This window comes from Scatophagus argus, chromosome 2 (assembly GCF_020382885.2).
Source record: "Scatophagus argus isolate fScaArg1 chromosome 2, fScaArg1.pri, whole genome shotgun sequence".
NCBI lineage: Eukaryota > Metazoa > Chordata > Actinopteri > Scatophagidae > Scatophagus > Scatophagus argus.
In genome coordinates this window covers 26,167,840-26,181,046 of record NC_058494.1, presented here as the reverse complement: position 1 = coordinate 26,181,046, position 13,207 = coordinate 26,167,840, and the positions used below count along the sequence as shown (strand labels likewise).

The following is a 13,207-nucleotide window of genomic DNA, read 5'->3' as shown; positions in this document are numbered from 1 at the left end:
AGTGGAGGGCAGTTCAGTGACTCTGAGCTGCAGCAGTGATGCTAACCCAGCAGCTAATTACACCTGGTACAAGGAGGATGAAGACTCACCAAAAGCATCAGGACAGAAGTTCACCATCACTGACTTCAGAGCTGAACACAGTGGGAATTATTCCTGTGAAGCCCAGAACATAAGAGGAAGCCATAAGAACACCTTACATCTGACTGTTGTGGCAGGTCGGTTGTCCACATTCAGCTACATAAGACATCATGTGGCATCAGCATGATTACCTCAGCATGAGGATGTTGTTAATGAAGTGGTGACGCACTTTGAGAAGCTTCTTAACCTTCTGTGACTCCAGTCATGTTGTAACAGCCTAATTAACTGTCTGTTTTCTAGATCACTGTTTCTCAGCATCTGCAGCATCAGGTATGTCAGCAGCTGCTGGAACAATCCCTGTGGTTCTCCTGGCTGTCATATCCCTCTCTGTCTACCTGTGGATCAGGTGAGCAGCTCTGAATCACTGAAGGTCAAATCACTGACAGTCAGAAGTGAAACATTCAGTCATTTATGTTTTAATTAATTCTCCTGAGCAGAAATAAGAGGACGTCCAATGAATCTTCTGAGGCTGAAGAGAGAGCAGACAACAGGGAACAGGTGAGAACAGTTATGTATATTATTGTAAAAGAAAAGACAACTTAAACTGCTTCCTGTTCATTCAGACTGCTGAGTCGCTGTCTTTTAGAGCTTCTAGAAAACTCATCAGACTGTGAAGGACGTCATGTTGCTCTTTTGACGTTTACAGAAATTTGTTTCTGTCACACTGAAAGTACTTTTGTTCATGTCTGCCTGATCAGGAGGAGCAGGGTGAACTTCAGTACGCCAGCATCCACTTCTCCAACAACCGGGCAGATCCTACTCCACTCTACTCCAACCACAGTCCAGCTGGGCTTCCCAGACACATGAAGCAGCAGGAAGTCAGTGAGTACGCTGCTGTCAGATTTAACAGTGGCAGTACTGCCCCGAGGTGAGCAGCTCTTACAATGACAAGACTTTGAAATGCATTCATTGTTTTTCTTATTGTTACTGTTAAGTCATGATGGAAATGTTCTTATCTCTTTTATCTTTTCCCTCCTCAGAACCAGAGGTCAGCAAACTGGACAGGATCCAGCTGCTTTGTACTGCACAGTCAGCAAAAGCAGATGATCTCAACAGGCGTCGCATTTCTACTCTGATGTTTCCGTGTTTCTTCATAAGAGTTACACTTCAGCTGCCTTTTTAAAAACCTTGTGTTAAGCTTTAGCTGTCATTTAAAGCTTGTGCAGCAGCCTTCAAAGTGCAACAAAAGACAGACAGACACATGGCGTTGCTATGCCAACCACTGGCTGGCTTACATCACTTCAGTGTTCCTGTTGGTGAGGAGACCCCAAATTTGTCAGTTCAGGTAAGACTAAATACACGAACAAAGTGTTCACAGGACAAACCACCTCAGTTACAGGCATCACAAACAACTGGCATGTATTTTAGACAGCTGATGGTCAGTAGAAGGAATTCTGTGTGTAATCTGACATTTATTCAGCCTATGTTGTGCACAAATGATGATCATCTGGGATTTCTGAATTTATATTTACTTTTTTTTTTATTTTAATTCTTTTCTTTGCACAAATACCTGCACAATTCTTATAGTCCAGGATAATGTAAAGCGTGATGTGTAGCTTTTTAATGTCATCTTTCTGATTTCCTTTATTTTGTATTTGTTTCTTTCAACCAGATCTTATTTCTGTTTCCTGATATTTTAACCTTCTTTTGTTCTACTGTAACATGTGAACTCATCCCTCAATAAAGTCTTAGCTGATATTCATTAGTTTCACCACATCTCTTTGGCCCTGTGGGGTGAAGGCAGCTTTCAGGGTCTCAACATGCACCAGACGTGTGAAGTAACAGTCAGACTGGCCATCATGAGCATCAGGAGAAATCCCAAAAGCAAGAGAAATACGCCATTGGTCCACGTTGTGTATGCAGCAGCTCAGAGCATCAGTCAGACTGTATGTACCACATTAACTTAAAGAGATTTGAAGACAGGCCTTTATTTCCAAGTATATGTGCTGAACGTCCAGTGTGAAGCCTTTTGTTTCCTCATCTGGTCCAGTTTATTTGTTGTTTTTTCAGCAGTTTTGTTACTGCACGCTGCTGAGACCACAAAATACAGTTTGGCTGGTACATTAACACACACACACACACACACACACACACATTCACACTTGAAGTGAGTAATCCAGAGCAACAAAGAAAACAGCACTTTGATATTTTTGAGCTGATTGAAATGATGGAAATGTGCGTCATGTTTAACCTGTGAACAAATCATATAAGAAGCTCAGGGAGTTTATGCTCATTTGTGTTTTACTGACTTTTATTTGATTTGAGACTGAATTATTTTGTGGTGTCCACACAAATTAGACTTGATTTTTTTTGAGTATGTTGACAGTTGACTCTAAAATGAAGACTTGTGTTCATCAGTCACATATTCTGCATTTGGTTCAAGAATGGACAGAACATTTGGGGACAAACATGTATTCTTTGTTCAGTATACTTTAATCCTGCAGACAGAGTTTTCCTGAGATGAAAATACTCATGTTCTTCTTCAGAGCTCACTGAACACTCTTCCACTAATTTGGCGCCATCTGGTGGAACAATGTAGGCAGTGCACTGTATCATAACTGCACATGTATTGAATTTGGAAGTAGATTCAGCTGTGCAGCAGGTTTACATTAAACTGAATATTTGATGAATTCAGTACAATTCAGTTCAATTCAATTCAATTCATTTATGTAGCACCAAATCACAACAACAGTTGTCTCATTACACTTTCCAATTAGAGCCGGTCTAGACCAAACTCTTTAATTTGATTTTCAGAGAGACCAGACAAAACCCCCATGAGCAAGCACTTGTCAACAGTGGTGAGGAAAAACTGCCTTTTAGAAGGCAGAAACCTCAGAGCAGACCCCAGCACAATGTGGGCAGCTATCTGCCTTGACCAGTTGAGTTGTGAGAGAGACAGAGAGAATCAGAATCTGAATTGATGTGTGAAACCAAAATGACAAATCCTGTAAACTGGCATGTAATGCCAGAAATACTGACAGAAAGGTTTTTCAGTAGAAAAAAACTGCTACAATCTTATCTAATGGTACTGTATCTATTGTCTCTACTGTTTATACCGAAACAGGCCCCCAGCCCAACCGCCATGTGTTGAACGAGAGGGTCGTTTCCCCATGCCTTCGGGTCGGGGATAGGTCTCTCACTGTTGTCTCAGCCTATGGGCCAAACATCAGTGCAGAGTAGCTGGCTTTCTTGGAGTCTGTGGGAGGGATGCTGGAAGCTGCTCCGACTGGGATCTCCATAGTTCTACTGGAGGACTTCAATGTCAACGTGTGCGACGACAGTGACACTGGGAGGAACGGCCTCCCCCATCTGAACCCGAGTGGTGTTTTGTTGTTGGACTTCTGTGCCCTGCTAATACTGTTTACAATGAAAGTGGGGAACTCGCATTCCTTCAAACCTGGCTGCCCGAAATCTTGGGACCGGACACATTTCCGAACCCCGTTGTTATTGAACGTGCTCACAGACTGCCCGGCCGACAAGACCCGAGCAGACATCCGCGTACTCTTATGATTAAGTTTCTTAATTATCAAGACAAGGTGCGAGTAATGAGAGCAGGGGTCCGTTTCATGAAGCAGGTTCAACAAACTCTGAGTATGAATGTTAACTCTGAGTTAACAAACCCTGAGGTGAAAAACTCTGAGTTTCCTGTTTCAACAAAGCGGATTCGCATTAGTTTTGTTGACTCTGAGTATGTTGACTCTGAGTATGTTGACTCTGAGTATGTTAACTCTGAGGTGCACCGTGACTCTAAAAAAGCCCTCATCAATGGAGCCCCGATTCACTGATTCACCACGGAGGCCGGAGAGGAAAGAAAGCGCAGAACATATTTTACACCTGTGGAGCAGGAAATTCTGATGGAGGCGTACGGCGAATATGAAGATATTGTAACGTCCCTGCAAGAATGTTCAGTGCTGTTAATGTTGATAGAGTTGATGTTAATGTTAGAGTCAGATTAGTTAGAATTGAGAGCTAAGAGTTTTATAGTTTCCTACGGTCTGTGAATGCATGTGTGGTTGGATGTGAGAGCGAGAGGGCGGGGGGCGCCGAGGGAGAGAGAGAAGGTGCCGGGAGAGAGTGACGGAGCAGGGAGCAAAGAAAGAGTGGTTGTATTGTGGGACACCTTGTATTGTTTTTTTTGGCGTGGTTACGGCCGACAGTAACCGACTGGTGTCAATAAACGAAGGTTTGTTGAACAACTCTCGTCGTTCTTACACGTCCGGCTGGACGTTACAATATATTCCGAAAAAAAGTAACACGACAGCAGCGGCCAAAGAAAGACAAAACGCGTGGGAACAAATCAGCTCGAGTCAATGCGTAAGTTTTGTGTTTAATCACTCACACAATATTGCATGTAGAAAATGGTATTGACCCTCTGTTCATGTAGGTGCAACCCAGGGGGTGAAAAACGTGTGAAATACAAAAATATAATTCAATCAGGTGAGGCGGAAACATAACATGTCTGGTTGTATCTCACTTTGCTAACATTTGACATGTCAAACTATTTAAATGTATTTAAATGATTTAAAACTGTACAACTCTTTCATCCCCGCATGATGTTTCCACACATTCTGTTCTCTGTAATGTTTCATTAATTAATGTGGTGAAGTTAACATTTGACTCCTGCCTGGCCAACAGAAAGAGGACAGAGGCCCCTAAAACGGGTGGAGGACCTGCACCACCACCTCTAACAGAGGCAGAGGAGATGGCCCTGAGCCAAACTACTGGAAGGCCAGTGGCTGAGGGAATCCCAGCAGGCAGCTCATCTGAGCCAGTCACCACCAGGACACAAGTGTCTTCATAACATGTAAGAAGTCCACACCTCGTTTTTTATGAAGCCTCTTTTAGAGACAGGACGTTTGTTCTTGAATCCAGTAGACTCTGAGGGACGTCTCCACCTGTTGGAGCCTCATGTAGCCCAACTCCAGCCTGTTGTAAGTAACTCAACACACCAAAACTCATAACCAGTAGTGGTATAAAGTTCACAGAATAAAATGCTTGTCTTCAAAGGATAATGAAGATGAAGACACTGTGTCTGCTGTCACAGAAAGGCCTACAGAGGTATCATATTAGATCAGCTTTACATGTGACATTCTTGTATGGATTTATATTGACATGTTATCCTTTTTTAACAGAGCGTAACTGGACAGCATGAAGAGCGTCCATCAAACTCTGCACACACTGAACACAGTGAGAGTTTCAGTAAACAACACAGTTTAATTCTGTACAATTGTACATGTAGAACAATATGACTTAATGTCATTCTTATGGATTTCCAGTTACCAGTTATACAGAATCCATCTCCTTAAACAGATTAAAACAGATAAGGAAATGGTGCACTTGGACCACCAGATCAAATCCAGATACTTAAATACAAGTTAGAGGTGGGTGTGCAGTCACAGGTAAATTTAATTTATTATTGGAACAATATGAAAAACTAAGAGAGAAATGTTCTCTTTGTCTCTCTCTGTCTGTAGGATATAAGGAAGACTAAATTAAATGAATGTGTGACAGTGTGGTCGTGCTTTTATTGATTTAACCTGGAAAATGATTATTGCATATGAGATCTCTGATTGCTCTTCCATCCTGGTTTTCTGGGAGGTGGATGGGGTCCTCCTCATGGTCTTCTGTTTGTAGGGCAGAGTGTTGCTCTCCTCTAATTCACAATATTATGGAGGATAACACATGCCACACTTATGTCACAGGCTCTCTCAGGGGTTACTCTGAGATGACGTAAGCCCTGGAAACAGGCTTTCAGCAGGCCTACAGTCATCTCTACAATGGCTCTTGTCCTGCAAGTGCTGCTGGGGGCCTGGTTGAGGGTCTGGGTAACCCAGAAGGAAGCCTTCAATCTCTCCTGCAAGTAAAGTCACATTTATTTAGTACTGATATTTTTCACACACTAATCAGACAAAGATCTTCACAGTGACAAACAGCCACCAGTGCAGTGTTTCAGGCCACTTGCCACAGTCCAGTCTGTTGATCAGAGTAGACCCTCGATATATACAGGAGTCCTGCTCAGACCCAGGCCACTTGGCTTCCACATTTGTGATGATGTGAGCTGCATCACAAATGATTTTAACAGCACAGAAAATGAGACAGGTTAGTTGAAATGTTTGTGCTCTGACATTTAAAGGTAGTAGTCAATGTGTGTACCTGCACATTAATGCTGTGGGAGGACTTCCTGTTCACATGATATTCATTTTGTGAAGGAGCAGTGATAGGAATGTGAGCGCCATCAGTGCAGCCAATCACATTTGGAAATCCTAAAAGACATTCAAGTCTTTTCTCCCAGAGGTCTCAGCAACATGTTAACAGAAAAATTATTATTCATTTGAAATTATTTACCCGCAATCCCCTTTGATGGCTCTCACAGGCTTGTGGCCAGGAAAAACAAGACAAACTGAGAGAAACCGTTTCAGAGCGAGGCTCACCTTTCTGACAGCTCTGCAAACAGCTGCTTTACTTATGTGCTCTGCATCTCCAGTGTTGTATAAAACACTCCCGTTTGCAGAAACGTGGAGCAACGCAAAGTATCTGCTCGGTGGTGAGTTCACGGCCACGGTGGGTGATGTGAGCGATGACAGGACGGATGAGGTTGTGGATGAATTGCAGTGACTGTAACGAAAAACGATAAGGCTCATATAAAAAGTCGGGACAGGATGAAAGATTATCCAGACGTGCTCGGAAAATCCTCGCCCGACACAATCACATTTCTCTGTGAATCAGTACTGCTTCTTCGTCTACAGGCTCCTCCAGAAACACACACTCGATTTCCGTAAACTTAGCAGGTTCGACGGAGACTCGGTGAATAAGGAAACGGTTCAGACTTATGTTCCGTAAAGGGGAGGAGTCAGAGACAAAGTCGGGCTTTCTGGGATAAAACCTGCTCCCGACCAGGTTATGTTCACAGACTAAGTTACCACGGTAACAGACTCTGAGTGTGAGTTAGCTCGCTTTATGAAACGGGCTTAACTTACTCCTGAACTTACCCCGATCTCGGGGTTAACTTACCTCGCTTATTGAAACGCTTAACTCAGGGTTTCGCTGATTTCAGGCTTAACACACTCAGAGTTTCCACATAACCTGCTTCATGAAACGGGCCCCTGGTCTTTAGTTTGATGTGGTTCCCGATCCCCCATCTGTCCACCAGATGGAGTCCAAACTGTCTCAGCTCCTGTTAACTCCACATCAGAGGTATCAGAAGCTCTCTGAAGATTAAAATCTGCCAAACTGCTGGTGCAGATAATCTTGGCCTGTATCTTCTTTGTCTAAGCATCCCCCTAATCTGTCCATACTGGGCACAAAATGTTTGTAACAGACATTATTCCTGCTTCGTGGAGCAGCACTACAGTAAGTGGTGATATCTGGAATCTTAACAGCTACTGTCCAATATCTAAAGTGCCTGTCTCACCAAAACTCCTAGAATCACTGGTTAAATGTCAGGTGGGCTCCTTTATTGACTCACTAAACACACTACAGCCACAGCAGTCTGCTTTAACTGGTCACAGCACAATAACAGCTGCAGTCTCAGTCAGTTAATCTGATCCCTGATACAAACGGCACCAGGAGTTTATCCACTCATGTGTTTTTGTTTCAGTCTGTCTGTGTGAAGCATCAAACTGTCTGTCTCTTTGTCATGTCTGTCTCTGTTTAGGTGAACAGAGTGGAGTGTGTGAGTTCACTGAACGCTCCTCACTAATATGGCGCCATCTGGTGGAACAATGTAGGTATTGCACTGTGCCATGACTGCATGTGTCTTCAATATGCAGGTGAGACTTGGCTTCTGTTTAGCAGCTAAACACATCCTGTGTGTGTGTGTGTGTGTGTGTGTGTGCGTGTGTGTGTCCTTTGTGAGGATCTTAAGAATAAGAAGAAAACAAACGAGTGAAGGAAAGTTTCAGCCATAAAAACAACCAGAAAATTGTCAGTCAATTAAAAGAATAAAATCAAACAGAAAAGTATTGAACTGTACTGTTTTAAAGGTCTGTAACTGCAGTTGGACACAACGCAGAGTCTTCAGGATCTCTTGGACCTCAGCAAGTTTATTTATGAAAGACAACATGTGAAACTCTAACAGTAACTGTTACAACTTCAGTCAATGTCTGCAACCCAGCAGAAAACACACAGAGAGGAAAAGAAATGTAGAAAATGACAAATCATAAAAGGTGACTGACTGTCTGTCCCCACTGCTGCATGAAAGACATGGAGGACCTTGGACAGCTCCAGGATCAAAGTCCTGATTCAGTATCTGTGATGTTACACTGCCCTCTAGTGGTGAAGTTTGTGTGTCACAGTCAGGCTTCATCACTCTGAGTGCTCCCTCCACTGTCTGCTTTAAAGGCTCAGTCCACCCAAATGACAAAGTACAAATTACATGTGATTCATTTCCTGTCTTTATTTTAATCCCAGTTTATATGTTGGACATCTCTGCACTCAGTTTGTCCAACTGAAGCACCTAAACAGCCCAAAGTCATTAAAACGTCTTCTGATTAACATCATTATATCAGCATTGTGTGTCCGTGCCGGATCCTCCCAGTCCTCTTGCTGATGTGTGTCACATGTTCATGTTTTGTTAACAGAAACTAACACCTTTAGAGTTTGTAACACAGCGCAGCTTTGTTGTGAAGTGGGCGTTTACTGGCACTTGGCTCGTCATGTATGTTAATAATCTAAAGAGGAAGGAAACGAAGCCGCTCAACAGCCTCACATCTGCCTTCTGCTTACTGACCGTAGAGGAAAGACGTCTTTAAGGACGACGACCTTCTTCAGAGTAAGTAGAATTATTTATTGATGTGACTGATACTGTGGACCTCCTGTGTACTTATTATTTCATCTGCTGACATGTTTTATTGTGTGTGAAGCCTCACAGAGAGATGAGAGGAGCAGCTATGAGTTTAAGTGCAGCAGCCAGTGGATTTGTTGTCTTCCTCCTCTCTGTGTCAGGTACTGTATATCTACAGTTACATTCACTGCATTCAAAGAGGGGAATGTGGCAACATGTGGGCTGAAGCTCACATGTGGAAATCAGTGGATCAGAGTTGTGTGAAGGGAAAACTTCCCAGAAACACTTTGGATCATTTCTGTTTGATTTTGTGTCAGTTGTAATGAATATCAGGAAGATGTTCTGCTGTGTTGGCCAACATGTGTTGCTGTTGTCTTTTGCATAAAGTAGCTGTGTGCTAAACACTTTGACATGCTGTGAAGTGAGAATATTGTGGCTTTTATTCCTAACTGTTTCCTCCTCAGCCTGTTTCATTTGCTCTAAAGCCGACCCTGCTTGTAGAAGCTGCAGCTCTCGTGGAGGACGATTAGTTTCTCTCTGCAGCTTCTTTTATGACAGTGAAGTTTTTTGGAGGGATGTTGGTCTCACAGTGAAGTCGCCACATACTGACTGAACGGCTCTCATATTATCATACGTCTGCACCAAACCCTGCTAGTTCATGTTGTGCCGTCTGACCTCAGTGTGATGTTTCCACCCTCAGAGCTGACGGTTGTTTCAGCTTTTATTTTTATGTCAAAGTTTGCTGCTGAAAACAGTTTCTCACACCTCAGTGTTCTGCTTTTCTTTTTAGTCTTCACACGTCAGTCAGCAGCAGCCTGAGCACAGAGTGAACAGAGAGAGAACTAACCAAGACAAACACAGACTCTCTCATAATGAATATTTGTCCTCTTATCCTGGTCAGTAAAGCTAATAGACTAAATAAAGACTAATAAAGCCACCTTTCTTTTCAATAACAGTCATAAGCCTTCCATTCATGGAGTCTGTCAGTTTCTCGATCTGTTGATGATCAACTTGTTGTGGAGCAGCAACCACACCCTCCCAGACTGTTCAGAGGTTTACTGTCCTCCTTCACCGTATGTCTCCCGTTTAAGAAGGAACCACAAGTTCTCTCTGCTGCTTCATTGCACCTCAGTGTATACCAGTACTACTCTGCTGTGCAATACTCTGCTGTCATGATTGTACTGTTGCACAATAATACTACTCAGTGGTGCAATACTTTGACTTGTGCAATACCACTATGCTGCTGTGCATACTCTGCACCTTATTTATGTATTCCTTGCAACTGTAAATATTTCTTAGATCAGCTTGTATATCTGTTTATATTTTTAGCTGTACATATTGTTGTACATTTTAGAACCTTTATTCTATTTACCTGCTCTAATCTACTGCTTCTTCCTCTGCATCTGTTGGCCTGCTCTGAACGACATCTCACTGTAGTGACAAGAAAGGCTTCTATTCTATTCTGTTCTGTTCTGTTCTGTTCTGTTCTGTTCTGTTCTGTTCAATAGGGTTTAGGTCATCTTGAAGGCCTTTACTCATCAGCCACACAGTGGAGTACTTTCATGCATGTGATAGAGCACTGTCCTGCATAAAAATCATGGTCTTCTTGACAGATGCAGACTTTTCCCTGTGCTGCTGCTTGAAGAAAGTGTCTTCTGAAAACTGGCAGTAGGTGTCGGAGTTGATTTTGAGTCCATTTTGAACCGGAAAAGGTCCAACTAGCTCATCTTTAATAATCCCAAACCAGCACCCCACCTCCACCTTGCAGCACTGGAGAATCATGGCTTCCTGCGAGCTTCACACTTGATTCTTGTCAAATCTTTGGCAGTTAATTTGAGTCTTTTTCTCTCAATTTGTTTTTTGCGACCCTGTTGACTATTTGCAACAAAACGTTGATGGTTCTGTCATCACGCATCAAAATCTCAGCAGTTTCAAGAGTCCTGCATCCCTCTGGAAGACTTTTACAATTCTTTTACTTTTTAGAGTCAGTTAAATCTCTTTTTTGGGCCCATTTTGACTGAGACCCACCTTGATATCGGGTCTTTATCTCCTGAGGTCACACCCTCCCTCATCACAACAGTACAGATCAGCTGATATGCTTACATCCAAGACGTATTCAGATTTATACAGCTTGGAGTTGTAAACATGATGCATAAAATGATGATATGGTCAGAATACTCACTTGCCTAATAATTGTGCTCACAGTGGATGTAAAATGTCTTTCATTTGCTTTGTGTGTGGAGGACTTTTTGTTGACTCATGAGATTCACTTTTCAGACATTTTGTTGACAGTTTGTAGAATGAATGGACCAAAGCAGAAACAACCAGAAGTAGCAAATATTCCTGTGTCCCAACACTAATAAAATATGATCAACAGCTGATAACAGATTTGTTCCAGTTCAGTTCTGGTTAGACAGATGCATGATTGGTCTGATAATTGAGGATCTTGAAGCTTGTCCAGGTCACCTTCCCCCAAATCATATTGGTAGTTTGATCCACTTTGTCCTCTGAGCTGACTGTGAACTGAAGTTCCTCATTTTGATTGTGACTCCTGATGTGCTCTGTGTTACAGTGGTACAGGGTCAGGATGGCTGGGCAGTGACTTACACTCCTACTGAGATCTGTGCCTTAAGAGGATCAACAGTGGACATGAGATGCACCTACACATACCCATCCAGGATGAATGGCCTGAAAACCACCGTTGAGGAAGTAACCTGGTTTGATAAAATGAACAGAAATGAACCTGTTGAGGTGGAAACAGACCCACAGTATTCAGGTCGTGTGGACCTTCAGTGTGGTGACAACGACTGCACTCTGAGAATCACAGACCTGAGAGAGAGCGACTCAGCTGAGTACAAGTTCAGGTTCAAATTAAGCCAACATAATGAGAGATTTACTGGTTCACCTGGAGTCACTTTGTCTGTCACAGGTAACATTTTCTTCTGAATATTTATTCCCACTTACGTCTGTGTGTGTGTGTGTGTGTGTGTGCTTGTTGACAGTTGAGTCTAAAATGAAGACTTCTGTTCTTCATTAGCACATTTAGATGTCCAGGTGAAGGTGAGCAGATCAGGGGTCTCCCAGTCTTCTAACTGGGCAGAGCTGAAGTGTCACAGCAGATGTCCTCGACCTGAACGTCTTCACTACATCTGGTACAAGAATGGACAGAAGATTGAGGGACAAACATCTCGTCTTTATTCAGTGTCCTCTGGTCCTGCAGACAGCTTTTCCTGTGCTGTAGAAGGATATGAGGCCTTCCGCTCTCCTCCAGTGTGTGAGTTTACTTCCAGTCTTCCACTAACACACCGTCTGGAGGAGCCTTTAGCCTTTTGTACTGGACCTTAACTACATGGAACTCAGTGGTGTTTGGTGGTTCATTGAGCAGAATTGGAGGAAAACTAAATCACTGCCTCATGAGATTGTAGACACGTTGATAAAAATCTTTTATCTGCTGACTTGACTGTAAACTTTAAGTTTCAGTAAATTTACAAAACAACATTAGACTTTATAACTTCTTTGGATCACAAAAAAATTCACAAAAAAGTACAAATCATCATAGAAATTCTGATATTCTGTTTCTGTATCATCATTTTCTTGCTCTCCTGTCTTCAGCTCTATTGGACAGCTGTTGGACATTTTGAGTCTTGAGTCTTCCTTTCTGATGTGGACATCAGCTGTCAACATACAAAGTGAAATCAGAAGTTAAATGTGTTCATGTGTTCTTCTCCAGATGGTCCAAAGCTTCCCTCTGCGTCAGTGAGTCCCTCTGCTGAGATAGTGGAGGGCAGTTCAGTGACTCTGAGCTGCAGCAGTGATGCTAACCCAGCAGCTAATTACACCTGGTACAAAACTAATGGAAATGGAGTCAGTTTTAAATCCCAGCTTGTCTTCAGGTCCATCCAGTCCTCTGACTCTGGACAGTATTACTGTACAGCTGAGAACGAGCTGGGGAGGACGACGTCTGAGTCCATCTCTGTGGATGTGAAATGTGAGTAAAATTCAGTATTCAGAAACAACATCCAGTGTATAAATCTTTTAGGGTTTAATGACTTGAAAATGGTCTTTGTGTGGATGAATACATTCTTAAAATCTGCTTCTAATCTTTGTTAAATCTTGTCCTCCAGATGGTCCAAAGCTTCCCTCTGTGTCAGTGAGTCCCTCTGCTGAGATAGTGGAGGGCAGTTCAGTGACTCTGAGCTGCAGCAGTGATGCTAACCCAGCAGCTAATTACACCTGGTACAAGGAGAACCAAAAACTGCTTGAGGGATCATCAGGCTCTTATGGTTT

General features: G+C 42.8%; 2 protein-coding genes and 1 long non-coding RNA gene across 7 annotated transcripts in view; all 3 read left to right on the top strand.

The window, feature by feature from the left end:
- The window catches only part of LOC124050932 (titin-like), a 226,840-nt gene that overhangs the window by 122,373 nt on the left and 91,260 nt on the right, over nt 1-13,207 (top strand). The gene's annotated exons all lie outside the window — the stretch shown is intronic.
- LOC124051148 lies at nt 4,847-5,188 on the top strand. Its single transcript, XR_006841773.1, has 3 exons — nt 4,847-4,942; nt 5,014-5,069; nt 5,146-5,188. It is a non-coding gene; the product is annotated as an uncharacterized LOC124051148 (long non-coding RNA).
- The window catches only part of LOC124050988 (sialoadhesin-like), a 41,666-nt gene continuing 35,834 nt past the window's right edge, over nt 7,376-13,207 (top strand). Inside the window, exons 1-6 of the mRNA XM_046373999.1 lie at nt 7,376-7,488; nt 7,793-7,861; nt 8,872-8,908; nt 9,000-9,081; nt 11,493-11,849; nt 11,958-12,194. Of these exons, the coding sequence (XP_046229955.1) occupies nt 7,839-7,861; nt 8,872-8,908; nt 9,000-9,081; nt 11,493-11,849; nt 11,958-12,194 (736 nt within the window). The 5' untranslated portion in view covers nt 7,376-7,488; nt 7,793-7,838. The remainder of the gene's footprint in view (nt 7,489-7,792; nt 7,862-8,871; nt 8,909-8,999; nt 9,082-11,492; nt 11,850-11,957; nt 12,195-13,207) is intronic.